The 20776-nt window shown below is 45.7% G+C and overlaps 1 protein-coding gene across 1 annotated transcript in view; it reads left to right on the forward strand.

Annotated features, from left to right (window-relative positions):
* The first annotated feature begins 256 nt into the window (after positions 1-256).
* POLA2 (DNA polymerase alpha 2, accessory subunit) overlaps positions 257-20776 on the forward strand; it is a 36123-nt gene continuing 15603 nt past the window's right edge. The window contains exons 1-9 of the mRNA XM_010363930.2: positions 257-867; positions 5638-5762; positions 6553-6644; positions 7864-7921; positions 14707-14813; positions 17550-17743; positions 18359-18447; positions 19806-19961; positions 20482-20544. Coding sequence (XP_010362232.1) covers positions 789-867; positions 5638-5762; positions 6553-6644; positions 7864-7921; positions 14707-14813; positions 17550-17743; positions 18359-18447; positions 19806-19961; positions 20482-20544 — 963 coding nt within the window. The 5' untranslated portion in view covers positions 257-788. The remainder of the gene's footprint in view (positions 868-5637; positions 5763-6552; positions 6645-7863; positions 7922-14706; positions 14814-17549; positions 17744-18358; positions 18448-19805; positions 19962-20481; positions 20545-20776) is intronic.

Here is a 20776-nt window from a genome sequence, read left to right on the forward strand (position 1 = left end):
AAGGGCACAACAGGCAGAGATGACAAGGGGAATGGAGAAGGGGGTACAGTAAGTTTGAGACAGTTGAAGGCACGCGCACGACAGCGCCTGCGCACCACCGAACAGGGCAAAAGGGTGACGAACATGCGCCACTGAGCTTCACCGAGCAGCCGATGCCCAGAAAACAGGTATCCGCACACAGACTCAGTTTCCGTGTAGGTAACCCCGGGGCGTTGCGGGTCACACCCGGCTTTCTCGCCCAGTGAGAAAGAACTGCGCAGCTGCCGCCTGGCTGGCCTCCAGGCGCGTGCGTAGAGACGCCCACACGCCCGGTGATGCGCACGCGCCCTGGGCCGCGCGTGCGCGCGTGGGGTCCCGGAATGAGCCGGGGAAAGCAAGGGGAAGGGTTGGGGTTGGCTCCGGGTTTCGCGCATGCGTGCGCTGCACAAACCATTTGGCGGGTTTTTCCCGGCCACTCTGTTCTGCCACCGTCACTGAAAAACTCAGCGGTAGCTTTTAGGAAGCAGGACGTTCTCTTCAGGAAAGCGTCCTCTTGAGATTTCTGCTCCCTCCATTCAGGGCGTTTGGGGGCCACCCCATCATTTTTTAAAAAACGTATTTCTCTGTGACCGACGGCCGGGGCCTTCTGACGGTCTGAGGTCTTGCTTGGGCCAGTCACCTCCTGTCACGGTCCGCAGAGGGTGGAAGGATAAGAGGGAAAGGCGCTCATCGCTCGCCAGGCCCGTGGGTTTCTTGGGCACAGGTCGGAGCTGGGTGGGCCGGCTCCCCGGCCCCTGGCTTGGGCGACCATGTCCGCATCCCCCCAGCAGCTGGCGGAGGAGCTGCAGATCTTCGGCCTAGACTGCGAGGAGGCTCTAATTGAGAAATGTGAGTCCCGCACCCCTTCCCGCCCCGCAGCCGTGTTCCACGCTCTCGCCCGAGTTCCTCGGCGCTTAGAACCGAAAGGGGAGGGCTTCCAATTTCCCCCTCCCCTGGAGCGGAGTTCTCGGTGGCTGTGAGATGAAGAATCAAACTGAGTTTTGAGATTTAGGATGTGGGCACTTTGAAATGCCCACCGGGTGCCGCTTGGATGCCAAATCAGAAATACGAATATGCAGCACGATTTTAAACCAACTCGAAGTTCTCGAAAGGCGGAATTGGGATGTGCTAGATCGAGACTAGGCCCCGGTGGCACCTGAGTTTGGAAATTGTTGAGGCCCCGGTAACGAAGCAAGAGATGGGGGGGTTTTGAAATGTAGCTTTTTATTCTTGGCTCCCCCCTTTCCAGCCTACACCTTAGACCTCTGCTGATCCATCAGTTCTCTTATCAGAGCTGTTGGTGGTCTGTGCAAATATGAATCCCTTGAGGTGGATTCCTAAAATTGAATTTGAGCTGTGGAAGGGGCTTTAGGGAGCTTGTTGGCTCCCTCTGTTTACAGATGGAGAAACAGACAAGGAAAGCTAATTGCCTGAGCTGTCTGTGAAGCCAGGTGTCCTGCCGTGGAGTCCCGTGCTGCATCATACGGGTACATCGTGTTGGTCAAGCTATAGATCAGTGTAAGGAGTCATTTGAAGCAAAGCCCGGGAGATGAGGAAGTTCTAGAATCCGTGTGAATGTGCACCTGCCTTAACCACTCAACACTTTGAACTTCTTATATATATAAAGAGAACGAAACATGTTAATTTATGGTGAGAAATTCGTTTCAGAAACCAGAATACTTTGTCTTCATGCCCAGTGACTTCTCTCTCTCTCTCTCTTTTTTTTTTTTTTTTTTTTTGAGACAGTCTTGGTTTATCACCCAGGCTGGAGTGCAGTGGCGTGAGCTTGGCTCACTGCAGCCTCCACCTCCCAGGTTCAAGCAACTCTCCTGCCTCATATTGCCAAGTAGCCGGGAATACAGGCGCCCACCACCAGGCCCGGCTAATTTTTTTTTTTTTTGTATTTTTAGTAGAGAAGGAGTTTCACAATGTTGGCCAGACTGCTCTCAAACTCCTGACCTCAAGTGATCCACCCACCTTGGCCTCCCAAAGTGCTGGGATTACAGGCCTGAGCCACCGCGCTCCGTCCTTCTCTTTTTAAAAGAAGACTAGCCAGGCGCAGTGGCACAAGCCTGTAATCCCAGCACTTTGGGAGGCCGAGGCAGGCAGATAACCTGAGGTCAGGAGTTCAAGACCAGCCTGACCAACACGGAGAAACCCTGTCTCTACTAAAAATACAAAATTAGCCAGGCGTGATGGCACATGCCTGCAATCCCAGCTACTCAGGAGGCTGAGGCAGGAGAATCGCTTGAACCTGCGAGGCGGAGGTTGTAGTGAGCTGAGATCACGCCATTGCACTCTAGCCTGGGCAACAAGAGCGAGACTCCTGTCTCAAAAAAAAAAAAAAAAAAGACTTAAGTGGAAAACCTGATCATAGTCAGAAATATATGCGGTAAACATGAAATCAGCATGAGAGAAATTAGTTATGTGAACCTGATTTGTGAGAAATTAGTTATGTGAACCAGATTTGTAAAGGCTTCAGGCCAAGATGCCAATTGCTTTCATCTCATGTAGAGCTAAATTGGCAATGGCTTTGGAATTGTGGACTTTGGATCATCAGTAACCTCAATGGCACCTTAATGTTTCCTGACAGTAAACCATATTTCCCTGGTCTCTTTTTTTTCTCCCCCGAGACGGAATCTTGCTCTGTCGCCAGGCTGGAGTGCAGTGGTGTGATCTCAGCTCACTGCAACTTCCACCTCCTGGGTTCAAGCGATTCTCCTGCTTCAGCCTCCTGAGTAGCTGGGACTACAAGCACGCACCACCATGCCTGGCTAATTTTTTGTATTTTTAGTAGAGACGAGGTTTCACCATGTCGGCCAGGATGCTCTCGATCTCCTGACCTCATGATACGCCCTCCTGGGTCTCCCAAAGTGCTGGGATTACAGACGTGAGCCACAAGCCTGGACCTTTTTTTTTTTGAGATGGAGTCTTGCTCTGTCACCCGGGCTGGAGTGCAGTGGCGTGATCTCAGCCACTGCAGCCTCTGCCTCCCGCGTTCCAGTGATTCTTCTGCCACAGCCTCCCGGGTAACTGGGATTACAGGTCCACGCTGCCACACCCGGCTACTTTTTTTTGTTGTTGTTTTGTTTTTTTGAGATGGAGTTTCTCTCTTGTCACCCAGGCTGGAGTGCAGTGGCGCAGTCTTGGCTCACTGCAACCTCCACCTCCTGGGTTCAAGCAATTCTCCTGCCTCAGCCTCCTCAGTAACTGGGATTACAGGCACCTGCCACCACACCCGGCTAATTTTTTGTATTTTTAGTAGAGATAGAGTTTCGCCATGTTGGGCAGGCTGGTCTTGAACTCCTGACCTCAGGTGATCATCCCGCCTCGGCCTCCCAAAGTGCTGGGATTACAAGTGTGGGCCACCGTGCCTGGCCTGCTTTTTGTATTTTTAGTAGAGACGGGGTTTCACCATGTTGGCCAGGCTGGTCTTGAACTCCTGACCTCAGGTGATCTGCCCACCCTGGCCTCTGAAATTGTTGGGATTACAGGCGTGAACCACTGTGCCAGGACCCTGGTCTCTTCAGAATCTTCCATGTGACTGTTTTCCACCTACTCCTGTAACATCCTTCTCTCCCACCCTCACTCTCAGCTGACAAACTACTATTTTTTTTTTGCTGAAAAAATAGAAGATTAGAAAACTTCCATCAGCAACCACCATTATGTCTCACTGACCCATATCTGTGACATATACCTAGCCTTCTTTCCTATTACAATGAATAAATTCTCCATAATCCTAGCAAAATACAAGCCCTCCACTTGAGTCCTAAACCCCATTCCTTCTGACGCAATTAAGGACATCACAGGTAATTCTCCTCTCTTACATATTTTCTATTTTTCTTGCTACAAGACTTTTTCCCTACTAGTATAGAAATGTGCTTCCAGTCCTGCCTTTAAAATACTCTGTTGACCCCACTTCCCACTTGAGTTCTCTCCTTCCCAATTGAAGCAGACTTCAAAAGGGTTGGCCAGGCGCGGTGGTTCATGCCTGTGATCCCAGCACTTTGGGAGGCCGAGGAGGGCAGATCACAAGGTCAAGAGATCGAGACCATCCTGGCCAACATGGTGAAACCTCGTCTTTACTGAAAATACAAAAATTAGCTGGGCGTGGTGGCTCATGCCTCTAGTCCCAGCTACTCAGCAGGCTGAGACAGGAGAATCGCTTGAATCAGGGAGGTGGAGGTTGCAGTGAGCTGAGATCGCACCACTGCATTTCAGCCTGGTGACAGAGCACGACTCTGTCTCAAAAAAAAAAGGGGGGGGGGTGGCTTGCCATCTTTAAATGTTTCCTCCTTAAATCCATTTCAGTAAGTTCTTTTGTTGCCACCACTTCACTGAAGCTTCTCTACTCAAGGTTATCAGTGACCTTCACCTTGCTAAAACCAGTGATGAATTTTCAGTCCTCATCTTGAATTAGCAATTAGCACCAGCACTTGACACTTTATCATTTTTTCTTTTTTTAAAACACATTTTTCTCTTAGCTTCTTAGACACTACTAGTTTTTCTTTTTCTTTTTTTTTTTTTCTGAGACAGGGTCTTGCTCTGTTACCCAGGCTGGAGTATAATGGGCAAATCACAGCTCACTGCAGCCTCAACCTCCTTGGCTCAAGCAATCCTTCCACCTCAGCCCCCGAGTAGCTGGAACTACAGGCACATGCCACCAAGCCCAGCTAAGTTTTGTACATTTTATAGAAACAGGGTTTGACCATGTTGCCCAGTCTGGTCTCGAACTCCTGGGCTCACAAAGTGCTGGGATATGCCCACCTCAACCTCACAAAGTGCTGGGATTACAGGCATGAGCCACTGCGCCTGGCTTACTACTAGTTTTTCTTAAGCTTTGCTTGTGTCACCACTTCTCAGGCTTTGCGGATTCATCCTCAGAGGCCCTAAGGCACCCCAAGACTCAAGCCTGGGATCTTTTCTCCCTTCTAGATACGCTTGCTCCCTTGGTGATCTCACCTGGGATCTCATAGCTTTAGTATCCCATGTATTTACTGATGGTTCCCAAATTTATACCTCTGCCCACACCACTTGCCTGAACTACAGGCTGGCTTGTTCAACAGCTACTGTCTTCAGTTGGATGTCTAAATGGCACCTCAAACTCTGCATGTCTAAAACTAAGCTCCTGGTATCTCCTCTCTCTCCTCAGAGTAGTGCCTCCGGCTCTTTTCCCCATCTCAGTTAATAGGGACGCCACTCTTCCTGTTGCGCAGGCTAAAAATATCAGCATCATCCTTGACTTCTTTCTTTTTCTCATACCTTCAGTTAGCAGATCCCTCTGGCTTCATTTCCAGTATGTAGAGTCCTATCCAGAGTCCAACCACTTCTCGCCATCTCTACTGCCACCAACCTTGATCCAAGCTACCATCATCTCTCACCTGGGCCTTTCCATGATTCTTTAATTGGTTGCACTGATTCTTCCCCTTCTGTTTCCCTCCAATAGCGAGCTTTGTGAGGACAAGGATGTTTCTGTTTTCTCATTGCCCAAAACAGTGCCTGGCACTAATAGATTCTGAGTAAATGTTGATTGAGTAAACCAGGATTATTTTTGCTTTTCTAGGTGAAAGCTTCGACAAATGAACTAAGTTTTTACTTGTCCAGTTTTTCTTTCTACAGTGGTAGAGCTTTGTGTTCAGTATGGACAGAATGAGGAGGGAATGGTAGGCGAGCTTATAGCCTTCTGCACCAGCACACATAAAGTTGGCCTTACCTCAGAGATCCTGAACTCTTTTGAGCATGAGGTAAGAACAGAATGAAAGCAAACTAATCTAATAATGGGATTCTCCATTTCTACTCTACAGGGGAGGCATTGTGATCTATTGAGAGGAGTGTGGGCTTTTGAGTCAGGCCCGGATTCCAGTCCCAGTGTGAACTTGGACAAACTACTTTATGTTCCTGAGCCTCAGTTTCCTCTTCTGTCATTGGGGCTAATAATCTGTATTTTTTATGATTGTTGTAAGAATTAAATGGGGCCAGGCGCTGTGGCTCACACCTGTAATCCCAGGACTTTGGGAGGCCGAGGCAGGCAGATCACAAGGTCAGGAGTTCAAGACCAGCCTGGCCAACATGGTGAAACCCTGTCTCTACTGAAAATACAAAAATTAGTTGGGCATGGTGGTGGGCGCCTGTAATCCCAGCTACTTGGAAGTCTGAGGAAGGAGAATCACTTGAACCTAGAGGAGGCAGAGGTTGCAGTGAGCTGAGATCTCGCCACTGCACTCCAGCCTGGGACAGAGCGAGACTCTGTCTCGAAGAAAAAAAAAAAAAGAGATGAGAATGGACATACAGCACTTAAAACTATCACCCAGCAGGTGATAAGTCTTCACCAAATAGTTGGTATTATTAGGATTGTTATGTGTTATAGACAGTAATGGGATGTCTTTCTTTTTAGTCTGTATGTATCTTAATTCTTTGAGGAATGTTAGATCTTTGATTATATTTTGAATACCTTTTATTATCTCAAGGCTTTGGAAAACACCTCTGCTATTACTTGACTATGACGTACAGTATTCACTATCTTTTCTTTTTCAGTTTCTGAGCAAAAGATTATCAAAAGCCCGGCACAGTGCCTGCAAGGACAGTGGCCATGCGGGAGCTAGAGACATTGTTTCCATTCAAGAGCTGTATCCTTTTCTGCTGAAGGTCTTTTTCACCAAGCTGCATGTTGCATTTTATAATTTGTCTGTAGTTGCATGTGTAATTTAAACACAAATAATAATAAGGCCGGGCATGGTGGCTCAGACCTGTAATCCCAGCACTTTGGGAGGCAGAGGCAAGCATATCACTTGAGCCTAGCTAGGAATTTGTGACCAACCTGGGCAACAAGGTGAAACCCTGTCTCTACCAAAAGTACAAAATTTTTTTATGTGTGTGTGAGTTGGTTTCACTCTTTTTGCCCAGGCTGAAGTGCAATGGTGCAATCTCGGCTCACTGCAACCTCCGCCTCCCGATCTCAAGTGATTCTCCTGCCTCAGTCTCCTGAGTAGCTGGGATTATAGGCACGCGCCACCATACCTGGATAATTTTGTAATTTTTTTTAGTAGAGACAAGGTTTCACCATGTTGGCCAGCTGGTCTCGAACTCCTGACCTCAGGTGATCCGCCCGCCTAGGCCTCCCAAAGTCCTGGGATTACAGGCATGAGTCACTGTACTCCCAGTACTTTGTACTTTGTACCTCCCAAAGTCCTAGGATTACAGGCATGAGTCACTGTACTCCCAGTACTTTGTACTTTGGCCTGGCCAAAGTACAAATTAAAAAAAATAATAAAAACTGGCCCTGGTGATGCATGCCTGTAGACCCAGCTAGTTGGTAGGCTGAGGTGGGAGAATCTCTTGAACCCGGGAGGCGGAAGTTGCAGTAAGCTGAGATTGGGCCACTGTACTCCAGCCTGGATGACAGAGGAAACCCCATCTCAATAATAATAATAATTGTAAAAATTACCTAATATTTAGATTTCTTCTAGCAATTAGCCCTTGCCTTATATGAAAGTTTATAATTATTATTATTTATTTATTTACTTTTTTGAGATGGAGTCTTGCTCTGTCACCCATGCTGGAGTGCAGTGGCGTGATCTCGGCTCACTGCAAGCTCCGTCTTCCGGGTTCACGCCATTCTCCTGCCTCAGCCTCCGGAGTAGCTGCGACTACAGGCGCCAACCACCACGCCCGGCTAATTTTCTGTATTTTTCTTTTTTAGTAGAGACGGGGTTTCACCATGTTAACCAGGATGGTCTCTGTCTCCTGACCTCGTGATCTGCCCACCTCAGCCTCCCTAAGTGCTGGGATTACAGGCATTAGCCACTGTGCCCGGCGATTATTGTTTTTCTTAACCAGTGTTCTTAGAATTGAAGTGGAAGAAGAAGAGGAAATCCTCTTGAACTCTTACACCACACCCTCAAAGGTAAGTAAACAGTGTTTGGACGTCGCATTTTACAAGTAACATTTTATTTTATTTATTTATTTATTTATTTATTTATTTATTTATTTATTTATTTATTTATTTTGAGACGGAGTCTCGCTCTGTCGCCCAGGCTGGAGTGCAGTGGCCGGATCTCAGCTCACTGCAAGCTCCGCCTCCCGGGTTTACGCCATTCTCCTGCCTCAGCCTCCCGAGTAGCTGGGACTACAGGCACCCGCCACCTCGCCCGGCTAGTTTTTTTGTATTTTTTAGTAGAGATGGGGTTTCACCGTGTAGACCAGGATGGTCTCGATGTCCTGACCTCGTGATCCGCCCGTCTCGGCCTCCCAAAGTGCTGGGATTACAGGCTTGAGCCACCGCGCCCGGCCTACAAGTAACATTTTAAAATAGGTTATCACAACATTTGAAGATCGGAGGGAAAAAAATCAACCACTCTCATGCATTTCCTACTATATTTCCACTTATACATCTTCCTCTCTGATCATATGTCTAAATGTTTTACATAATGGCAGTCCTCATAAACATATAGTTATCCTGCTTTTCTTAGCACAACATAAAACATTTCTATACATATAATTTCTCCATAATTGCCCTTTTTAAATAGTTGCATAGTTTTATACTATAATTGAATAATTCAGTTCTGTGTTGGATCCCAGTGTGAAAGGTCAAGTAGAGTAGTGGAAAAGCATTGCCTTCAAAGTCTGAGTCAGAAGACCTGGGTGACCTGGAGTGAGTTGTTTTATCTCTCTGAGCCAGTTTCCTTATCCATAATATCAGGATTCATTCATTCAGTTATCCAGCAACAACTATATACTGCACTAGACACTGGGTAAACAATGGTGAACGAAACAGACATGGATGGGCTCTGCCCTCAAGAAGCTGACAACCAGTATACAACATCCCCCATCTTGCAGGGCCTGAAGAGGAAATAAATAGGTAAAGTATCAGGCCCTATGCAATGTATTCAGTAATAGTAATTATTCTTTATACTAACTAAATAAGTTCATAGAAATTCATAAACATGGAGTGAGCCTTAATTATTCAAAGTAAATTACATAAGAAAGATGTAATTTACATTGCCCTACGCAATGTATTCAGTAATAGTAATTATCCTTTTTTTTTTTTTTTTTTCAACAGAGTTTTCCTCATCGCCCAGCTGGAGTGCAATGGCACGATCTCGGGTCACTGCAACCTCTGCCTCCCGGGTTCAAGCAATTCTCCTGCCTCGGCCTCCTGAGTAGCTGGGATTACAGGTGCACGCCACTATGGCCAGCTAATTTTTGTATTTTTAGTAGAGACGGGGTTTCACCATGTCAGCCAGGCTGGTCTCGAACTCCTCACCTCAGGTGATCCACCTGCCTCGGCCTCCCAAAGTGTTGGGATTACAGGCGTGAGCCACCGAGCCCAGCCCAGTAATTATTATTTATACTAACTAAATAAATTTGTAGAAATTCATAAACATGGAGGGAGCTTTAATTATTCAAAGTAAATTACATCATAAGAAAGAAGGTAAGGGCTGGGTGCAGTGGCTCATGCCTGTAATCCCAGCATTCTGGGAGACCAAGGCAAGAGGATCAGTGACCAGAGATCATGCCACTTCTCTACAGCCTGGGTGACAAAGTGAGACCGTGTCTCAAGAAGAAAGAAGGTAAATAGATTTGCCTGTGGAGAGTAAGAGGGCCAAAAATGTGCCCCATGAAGTTGCTAGCACAAAACCAGGTGCATATAATATTAAAAGAAATAATGAGGTGTTTGTTAGAGTTTCTTAAGATTGGAGAGACTGTAACTCATTTAATTTTCCCCCTAAAATGGTTTTCCGTGCCCATATCCCAGTGAAGGACACCTCCGTTCTTCCATTGGCTCAGGCCAAGAACCTTGGAGACCTCCTTAAATCCTTTTTCTCTCACACCCCACGTCCAACTTAGCTACCAGTCCTGTCATCCCTCTCCAGGATCTGGCCACCTCTCACCATTTCCACTGCCACTACCAGGTCCGTTGGCTTCTTTCTGCCGTGTCCACCTCTAACCAGCTCTCCACCCAGCAGCCAGGGTGCTCCTTTCCAACGAAAGGGCAGGTTTTCTTGCTCACATCTCTCCCACTGACTTTTCATCTTTCCTCCTAATACCTAAAGTTTGAACCAGCATGTGTGAGGTTCTGTAGGAGCTGGCCCCCTCCTTCTGTCCTCTTTCCCTGCTGCCCCTTGCTCTCTGCTTCTGCCATGCCAAATATAGGTCCATTTCCTATGTCTCCTCGTCAGAGGGAACAAGCCTGCCTAAAAGAACAAAACCCTTCCTCTGTTTTATTTTCTTGCTTTATTTTTCTCATTATTCTCTTGCTTTATTACCACCAAACATGTTATATACTTACTTTTTTGTTTTGGTTGGCCTTCGCTCCATTAGATGGAAGCTCCTTGAGAATAGAGACTTTGTTTTTACTTGCTGCTGTTTTCCCAGCACCCGGGCACGTTAATAGTTGTTAAAAGACCTCTGAATGAGGGAGTGTGGTTGGCTCTCCAAATAGGATCTCAATTGCAATACCAATGGGACCACCACAGTTTTATCTGGTTGTCAGCTTCCCAGATCCAGAATTTTATCTCATTTGTCTGTGTATCCAGAATTGATCATATTCTTGGAGTCTGACTCATGGTAACCCAGCTGTCAGTAGACTGATGAGTAAGCCAGGTACAAATTTGCTTATTTTACTGTTCAAGTAGATACCCTTCCAATGACTGAAATTCCATATTTAGGATATCCCATTCCCTCTATGGAAATACTTGAGACTAAATTGCGAATCAAAGTTTGTGACTGTGAGGCCGGGTGCAGTGGCTCACGCCTGTAATCCCAGCACTCTGGGCGACTGAAGCAGGTGGATCACTTGAGGTCAGGAGTTTGAGACCAGTGAAACCCCATCTCTACTCAAAATAAAAAATTAGCTGGGCATGGTGGTGGGTGCCTATAATCCCAGCTACTCAGGAGGCTGAGGCAGGGGAATCGCTTGAACTTGGGAGGCGGAGGTTGCAGTGAGCCAGGATCACACCACTGCACTCCAGGCTGGGCGACAGAGAGAGACTCCGTCTCAAGAAAAAAAAAAAAAAGAACAAAAAAAAAGTTTGTGACTGTGAATTCCACGCTAAATGAGTTGGATTGAAATGTTAAGCAAACATTATGTGTCTGGACTAGAGATACATAAAATGCTTAGAACAGTACTCATCACATGGAAATTGTTCAGTCACTGTTAGGCCATGCATCAATGGCAGCATGATAATATAGTCAAAGTGTGGCCAGGCGTGGTGGCTCACACCTGTAATCCCAGTACTTTGGGAGGCCAAGGTGTACAGATCACCTGAGGTCAGGAGTTCGAGACCAGCCTGGCCACCATGGTGAAACCCCATCTCTGCAAAAGTACAAAAATTAGCTGGGCATGATGGCGGGTGCCTGTAATCCCAGCTACTCGAGGGGCTGAGACGGAAGAATCACTTGAACCTGGGAGGTGGAGGTTGCAGTGAGCTAAGATCGTGCCATTGCACTCCAGCCTGGGTGAGAGAGTGAGACTCCATCTCAAAAAAAAAAAAAAAAAAAAGGCAAAGTGTGAAGGTTGGCCTTTTCATACAAACAGTGCCAGGCTGAGGTTGCCTGACCCTCAGGTCTTAGGAACAGGTGTCCTTCTACTATAAAGGTAAATATGATATGTCAGTGATTTTAGCTTATCACTATTAAATATTTCACCTGTGCAATTGACAGCTGTTCTTTTGCTTCCGTGTTCACCATAAATCTGCTGATGATTTGGCTGCCATGTCCCTGTCTAACAGGGAGAGAATGTGTTAGCCTGGTGACTTGACGTTACCATACCCTCGGCAGTTATATTTCTAATAAATTAATAAACTGGTTATAATTTGATTTTCTCTGTGGGTGTGAGAATGTGCTTACCCTAGGATATGAAAATATGGTACCATTGCTGACTACATTTATCATTAAAAATGATGAAGCCGGCCACCGCGGTGGCTCACGCCAGTAATCCCAGCACTTTGGGAGGCCGAAAAGAGGGGATCACCTGAGGTCAGGAGTTCAAGAGCAGCCTGGCCAACATGGCGAAACCCTGTCTCTACTAAAAATACAAAAATATTAGCTGGGCGTGGCGGCGGGCGCCTATAATCCTGGCTACCCGGGAGGCGGAGGCAGGAGAATTGCTTGAACCCAGGAGGCGGAAGTTGCAGTGAGCTGAGATCGTGCCACTGCACTCCAGCCTGGGCAATCAGAGCAAAATTCCATTAAAAAAAAAGAGAGAGAGAAAGAGAAAGGAAGGATGAAACTAGCCAGGCGCGGTGGCTTATGCCTGTAATCCTAGCACTTTGGGAGGCCGAGGTGGGTGGATCACCTGAGGTCAGGAGTTCAAGACCAGCCTAACCAACATGGCAAAACTCCCGTCTCTACTAGAAATACAAAATTAGCTGGGCATGGTGGCACATGCCTGTAGTCCCAGCTACTCGAGAGGCTGAGGCTGGAGAATCACTTGAACCCGGGAGGTGGAGTTGCGGTGAGCCGAGGTTGCAGTGAGCTGAGATTGCACATTGCACTCCAGCCTGGGCAACAAGAGCGAAGTGAAACTCTGTCTCAGAAAAAAAAAAAAGGAAAAAGATTGGGCCAAGTGCAGTAGCTCATATGTGTAATTCCAGCATTTTGGGAGGCCGAGGCAGGTGGATCACTTGAGGTCAGGAGTTCGAGACCAGCCTGGCCAACATGACAAAACCCCATCTCTACTAAAGATACAAAAATTGGCCGGGTGCGGTGGCTCAAGCCTGTAATCCCAGCACTTCGGGAGGCCGAGACGGGCGGATCACGAGGTCAGGAGATCGAGACCATCCTGGCTAACACGGTGAAACCCCGTCTCTACTAAAAACTACAAAAAACTAGCCGGGCAACGTGGCAGCGCCTGTAGTCCCAGCTACCCGGGAGGCTGAGGCAGGAGAATGGCGTGAACCCGGGAGGTGGAGCTTGCAGTGAGCTGAGATCCGGCCACAGCACTCCAGCCTGGGTGACAGAGCGAGACTCCGTCTCAAAAAAAAAAGAAAAGAAAAAAAAAAGATACAAAAATTAGTTAGGTGTGATGGCGGGCACCTGTAATCCCAGCTACTTGAGAGTCTGAGGCAGCAGAATTGCTTGAGCCCAGGAGGCAGAGGTTGTAGTGAGCCGAGATCTTGCCACTGTGCCCAAGCCTGGGTGACAGAGTGACTCCATCTCAAAAAAATATATTTAAAAAAACAGTGTGGGAAAATATTTATAATTAATAGAGAGTGAAAAAATCAGCACATAAAATACTTAGGTTTATATTTAAACTAAGATTATGACTATAATTTGTATATTTGTAATCTTAATATGCAAATTATCAGCCACCACGCCTGGCTTTTTTTTTCTCCTCAGATGTGAGGTCTCGCTGTTGCCCAGGCTGGTATTAAACTCCTGGGCTCAGGTGATCCTCCCACTTTGACCTCCCAGAGTGCTGGGATAACAGGCATGAGCCACCACCCCTGGCCTAGAAAAATATTAAAATACTATTAAGGAATATTCAAAAGTGGTTATTATATCAGGATGGTAGAATAAGGGATTTTTTAAAAAATCTATTTTCCATTGCAGCTACCTAATGATGGTTTTGAATCTGTTCTCTGGCATTCTGTCCTGCAGTTGCTACCAGTTGACCACTCAGCAATATAACTTCTTAAACTTGCAGCCAGGAGGAGCCCTAGGGCAAGGAAAGCTGCAGATTAGCTGGCTTCCTGGCTGCTATCCAGGCAAGGATTTTGTTTTCTCTATTATAGTTGATTATCCTAGACTTTTTTTTTTTTTTTTTTTTTTTTTTTTTTTGAGGCGGAGTCTCGCTCTGTCGCCCGGACTGGAGTGCAATGGCCAGATCTCACCTCACTGCAAGCTCCGCCTCCCGGGTTTACGCCATTCTCCTGCCTCAGCCTCCCGAGTAGCTGGGACTACAGGCGCCCGCCACCTCGCCAGGCTAGTTTTTGTATTTTTAGTAGAGACGGGGTTTCACCGTGTTAGCCAGGATGGTCTCGATCTCCTGACCTCGTGATCCGCCCGTCTCGGCCTCCCAAAGTGCTGGGATTACAGGCTTGAGCCACCGCGCCCGGCCGATTATCCTAGACTTTAGGGAGCAATGGGTCTCTGGACTGTAGGTTTCAGCCTCCATTCTGGGCCCATCTTTGGATTCTTGTTGATGAGTCAAAGGAAAAAAAAAAAAAAAAGGAGTGACCATCAATGAGGTGTTTGCTGACTCTTCTAGTATGAGCTCAACCTTGTTATCTGTTATCTGCCGGGAGTCATTTCCTTTGAAAATGTGTGGTATACTTTGCCAGAGTATGTAGTAATGTCCCATTCCTTCTCAGGAAAATGTATACACGTAGGTCAAAACTATGCATTGTAAAACTCAGATCTGTTTGAAAACAGAGAGGTGGAGACAGAAAGTAAACATACGAAGGATTTGACAGGACAGATTACCAGCCTGGTGGTCCTTTCTGGAAACTGTTTGCTTTCTCGTAATTGCCTTCAAAATAGGGACAGTGTCCTGAATGTTGGTTACAGTCGTTGAAGATTTCTTTTTGAGATTATGCTTGGATGATGGGGCCTTAAGAAGAGAACCCACCCAGTCCTGTTTTGTGCCTTCGTTTGGACATGCCCTCCCTTTTCTTCCAAGGAACTATACACTTAATTAGTATTGGGTCTAGTAGGACTGAGATTTTGTTTTCCTTTTTTTTTCCCTAGGGTTCTCAGAAGCGAACTATCTCCACCCCAGAAACCCCCCTAACAAAAAGAAGTGTGTCAACTCGTAGCCCCCATCAGCTCCTCTCACCATCAAGTTTCTCTCCAAGGTATGGATCATAATTCATTCAAGTGCCATAAAGCTGGCTTCCCCTCCCCTTTCTCTGGCTATCTGAGGAAGGCTAACAGCAGAGTTATTTATTAACTGTAGGTGGGCATGTAAATCTGCAGTGAATTGGCTTGAAAGCCTATTGCTCTCTGCCTTCCTTGCTTTCCCTTTCTTTGTGGAAAATTACTGTCTCTTACGGTAATTAAGGAAACTCACTTTCCACCCACTTTTCTAGGGCTCATTTCCTAGATCAGGAACTGATACCTTCTATTGAAAACAACCTGTCTATTCAGAAGTCTAAGAGTCTTAACAGGTCTTGTCAGTAGAGGCAAGTAGGTTTCCACCTGCTTCTGTTTGTGTTTTGTTGGGTTTCTTTTTCTTTCTTTTCATCTAAAGTTTTTTTTGTTTTGTTTTTAAAGAAAAGCACATATCTTTGTTCATAATGTTTCGTAACCTGTTTATTGTTTCAAACTCAGGTTACAACTAGTTTCTGAGAATTTTCTTGTCACTGTGAATCTGCACTGACTTAATTGGTATTTTGTCCCTCTGCCACCATTGCACGTAAATCCACAAAGATCATATGTAATTTTTTAAAATCCGTAAATGACACGTCTCATATTAGAGAATTCCATAGGCAAGTGCTCTGCTGAGTAGATGGGTTTTTAGGAGCTTCCACATCAAGATGAGGCTCAGGAGCAGTAGTATTAACCCTTTAGGGAAACACCAACTACCAGGAGTCATTACCTCTACTTTGGATCACTTCTAGATGAACCAGAGCTTCAGATTTTTCAACTCTGTCACCTTTTTTTTTTTTTTTTTTTTTTTTTGGAGACAGTCTCACTTTGTCACCCAGGCTGGAGTGCAGTAGCACCATCCTGGCTCACTGCAGCCTCTGCCTCCCCAGTTCAAGCGATTCTCCTGCCTCAGCTTCCCGAGTAGCTGGGTCTACAGGCACCCGCCACCACGCCTGGCTAATTTTTGTATTTTTCGTAGAGACAGGGTTTCTTTCGCCTGTTGGCCAGGCTGATCTTGCACTCCCAACCTCAGGTGATCCACCCGCCTCAGCCTCCCAAAGTGCTATGATGTCAAGCATGAGCCACCGCGCCTAGCCTTTTCAGCTCTGTCACTTCAGAAACCTGGTGATAGAAGCTCTGCAGTCATTCAAGGTGAGTGGTTATTGGATTTTTTTTTCTTTTTTCTTTTGTTTTTTTTTTTTAAGATAGGCTTTCACTCTGTTACCCAGGCTAGAGTGCAGTGGCACAATCATAGCTCACTGGCCTTCCAGGCTCAGGTGATCCTCCTACCTCAGCCTCCTGCGTAGCTGGGACTACAGGTGTATGCTACAAAGCCCAGCTAATTTTTGTAGAGATGGGGTTTTACCATGTTGCCCAAGCTGGTCTCGAACTCCTGGCCTCAAGCAGTCTGCCTGCCTTAGCCTCCCAAAGTACTGGGATTACAGGCGTGAGCCAGCATGCCTGGCGGTATTTGGATTTTGAAGGACAGTTTTACTTTAGGGTGGTCTACTGCTGCTTTGGGGAGTTCTCAGACTTTTTGGAAGAAAGCTTTCTAGACTTAACAAGAGCATCTTTGCAACCTGGTATGTAGGGATGGCTCTTATGGACATGCCAGCACCATTGCAGGAGTTATATTCTCCAAATGTCAGTACGATGCTCTGAAACCTGTAGATCTGTTTACAGCTGTCCTCATGTGAGCATCTTGCTGCTTTAAAGGGCCTGCTGTAATGGATGGCTCAGGGAGCTTCCCAGGGAAGAGCTTGGAGAAGTTGGTAAAATGCTGCCTAGTCATTTTTTAATGCACACTAATAAAGCTGACAGCAGAAACTGGTTTTGTAATGTATGAAAGTAACTTCTAAATTATTCAGGTAGAGGTGGCACTGGAGATTGAGATAATTAATTGAGCTCATTTTCTGTAGCCTCTCTGAAAAGAAAGAATGACGGCATTAATTGCGATGGTGCCCCACATAAAACTGGTTCCTGCAGAGTTTCAGTGCATTAAACAAAGCCTGTTTTAAATAGAGCTCTGTACGGCGTGTTTACAACCAGAGGATTAGAAGACTTCACTGTTATCTAAGCAGATCGGCAATATCCATGTGTTCTTAGAGGTGTAATTTACCAGTCAGGGAGTGGAAACGTGAGAACTTGGCAGTTGAGCCTAGAAAAATGGGAATGTTTGCATATCACCAGACTGTTAATTCATTACTTCTCCACCTCTATGGACGCTGGGGAAAGTTGATTAATTTTAACTTCATTTTATTGTTGTTTCTACCTTGAACCATATTGTGAGTTTTTATATATGCTCAGCAAGTTTTGGCTTATCCACAGTTGCAGGCTCAGATGATGTTCCAATAAATGCTAAAAATTCATGAGAAGAGAAAAATGGAACTTAAAAGTTTGCCTTTTAATCAATTCAGAATCTGGGGATTTTTTTGCCTTGCTTAGTTTTAATGCCAAGAGAACGACAACCTTTTAAAATACGTTTCTGTCTCTAAACTTCTCTAAAAATGTTTGGTATTCCTCAGCCTGGTATTCCTCAACCCTTCATTCCTGAAATTCCTTAAAGGTCTGGGTATGTCCAACCCCATTAAACTGATTCGATTTATAAACTATGAGGCCACCTTCCTTTTCTCCGGTCCCCATTTCCAAAGATAACCTCATGTTATGCCTCTCTCCCTTTAGATATGAACACAATAATATTAATCCTTTTTGCTTCCAATTAGTGCTACTCCCTCCCAGAAATACAACTCAAGAAGTAACCGAGGAGAAGTGGTTACCTCCTTCGGCTCAGCACAGGGAGTATCTTGGTCTGGGAGAGGAGGAGCTGGAAACATCAGCCTGAAGGTCTTGGGGTGTCCAGAGGTACTAACAGGGAGCTACAAATCCATGTTTCAGAAGCTCCCAGACATTCGAGAAGGTGATTGTTTTTCCCTTTGAAATTCTGGTGGATATAAAACCACCTGGAAGGGTCTAGAGTAACAAAGCTTCAGCTAGGCTGGTAGAACAAGTTCCAAGGTTGCCTTTGAATATACGAGTTGGTAGATGTCTTCGTGGAATCCCTAGTAGTGGAGGGACACTGGCGATACTATCAGTGATTGCCCCAAGTCACTGCACTTGGCTAAAAAGCACATCACCATTCCCAGCAGCAAAAACTTGAACGATGTGAAGGAATTCAACTGAAAGATATTCATGGCTCCTTCCTTAGAAGCCTTCTTCAAGTTGGACTTGACTTGCCTGAAACCTCAATGAGGACTTGAGTAAAGGGCAGACTTGGGGATGGGGTGGGGTTCATACCGATTCCCTGGAATTGGGCTGTGGGGTCTCCTGTGGCCAGATGGAAGGCCAGGTTCAGCAACCAAATATCGGAAAATTGGCAAGAATTTTAGAAGGTTTAAACTGGCCAGATGTCCAGGCACCCTTCCTGCTTCTGTAAAATGACTGACTTTAATATTTTACAATGTGCTGTATTTTCTCTTCTTGGCAAGTGAAATGTCTTCACATAATATTTTTTTTTCCACTTCTGGGATTGCAGTTCTGACCTGTAAGATAGAAGAACTTGGCAGCGAACTCAAGGAACATTACAAGATTGAAGCTTTCACTCCTTTGCTAGCCCCAGCACAGGTAAGAGTTGTTCTAATAGTTCTCACTAATTAATATTACATTTTTAAATCGATGACCAAGAGGCACCCTTCTTGCTTCCTTTTTCACTTATTGTCTGTGTTCTAGTTTGAACATCTATCTTGGCTGAATTTGGGAAAATAGGCCCTTCTGAAGAAAAATTTGTAAGTGCTGTCTGGTTTTGTGGCCAGAGAGTGATTTTCTTCCCACTTGGATTAGAGTCTTGCACATAAGCAGAGACTGAAGGCCTTGTTGGTGATGAGTCAGGTAGCTCCCTGGGGATTTCCCACAAATAGAAGCATTCACGTATCGAGATGAAAGGACAGCAGCAAGGGTGGGGTTTTCAGAATCTTGTTCTCTGGACAATGACTCACAGTCTCTCCCCTGGTTTGGTCTCTTGTTATAGACAAATTGCTGCCAATACTATCTTTATATCATAGTTTAATCTGGTGTATATACCAGTACTTTCTCTCTAGAATGTTTTCTAATCTAAGAGGAAATATATTCTAGAAGTTTCTTTAAAGTACCTTTGTCAATGTTTACATTCAAAGAATGACCAGTTGGGGAAGTGATGCAGAACTGTGTCATAGAAGGAAGTGTTGGAGGACTTGGAAGGAAATAATTGAGGGAAGGCAGGGAAGCACAATCACTGGGAAAGATGAGACTTCCTCTCTTTTCTCCCAAGAGTAGGAACAGAACAGAGGAAGCCATGGGGACAGAGATTTTAGCTCAATTAATAAAGAACTTCCTGTTAAGAGGTTGTATGGTATGTTGCTAAGGATATGGCTCTAGAGCCCAATTTCTGGTCTCAAACCCAAGCTTCACCCACAGTTTGACCTTGACTAAATTATCTAACCTCTCTGTTGCTTGTTTTCCTCATCTGTAAAATGGGTACAATAATATCCACCTGATGGTTGTTGCAAGGATTAAATGAGTTAATACATATAAAATGCCTAAGAATACATTTTAGAATAGTGCATGGTATTTAGTAAGCTCAAGAAATGTTAGCTATTATTAAGTAGTTATAGCTGTCCAGAGATGCAGTGGGCTGCCCTGGGGTGGTGAGGACCAGGTGGGTGGGCATCCAGGGGCAAGTTCCCCTACACTAGAGATGCTCACACTTAGGCAGCCTCCTCAGAGGGCTCAAGTGCTGGGCTGGTGGGTGGACAAGATGCCCTTTCAGAGTTCTTCCATCCTGAGAGTCAGTGATGATGCTGTAGTTACCACAGGGTCAAAGCAATGCCCTGCCAAAAAATGTATTTGTTGTTTGCAGTTTGTTTTGCTATTCATCCTATTGACTTCAGATTTTGAGCTCCTGCTCCAAAGACTGTCATTCTTATGCTGTGACCTTCCTTTGGTAGGAGCCTGTCACTCTGCTGGGCCAGATTGGCTGTGATAGCAACGGGAAACTGAACAACAAGTCAGTGATTCTCGAGGGAGACCGGGAACATTCCTCGGGTGCTCAAATCCCAGTGGATTTATCTGAGCTTAAGGAATATTCTCTGTTTCCCGGACAGGTGAGATTGGAGGAGTTCCACCAGGATGCAGGTGCACTCTACCCCTGAAGAGTACGTGCTGTGCCATGCGCAGCTGCTCCTTAGTTCCTGTCTCTGCTGCCATGGGGTGCGGGTGGAGCACATGCCCCAGAGCAGACACCACTGTTGGGATTTCCATTTCCCCCATGCTCTGACCGAGGCTCTGGGACCCGACTGCCCAGCCTCAAATCCCAACTCCCCACTCCACGAGGTGCATACCTGTGGGCAAGGTACTTAACCATCTAAACCACAGTGTCTTCACTCACAACATGGAAATAATAATTCTTACCTCATAGGATTGTTGTGAAAATTAGATCACTTATGTAGAGTATAATTATTATTACTAATGCAACACCTTTAATTTGTTTTCTGCAAAAATGCCCTAAGTTTATGATTACAGATTAAGAGTAGTTGGTCAATGCTTTTAACTGCCTCAAAATAATGTATTCCAGACCTCGTTGATCTCCACTGCTTAGCAATCCTGTTTGTTTTTATCTTTCAGGTTGTAATTATGGAAGGAATCAACACCACTGGTAGGAAACTTGTTGCCACCAAACTCTATGAGGTACAAAGCGTACCCCCACTTGCCTCTTGGTTTGCTTCAGGCAAAGTGTGTCTGGAAGTTGTCTGTTCTAGAAACTGGTCCTTTTTAGGAGCCCATTTATTTGTTAGTCAGTTCTCCATCTGTAAGTGGAAATCTACCCCTGGGCCAGGGGTCAGCAAACTCTTTCTGTAAAGGGCCAGACAGTAATTCTTTTAGACTTTGTAGCTACATGGTCTCTGTCACAGTGACTCAA

This window comes from Rhinopithecus roxellana, chromosome 15 (assembly GCF_007565055.1).
Source record: "Rhinopithecus roxellana isolate Shanxi Qingling chromosome 15, ASM756505v1, whole genome shotgun sequence".
NCBI lineage: Eukaryota > Metazoa > Chordata > Mammalia > Primates > Cercopithecidae > Rhinopithecus > Rhinopithecus roxellana.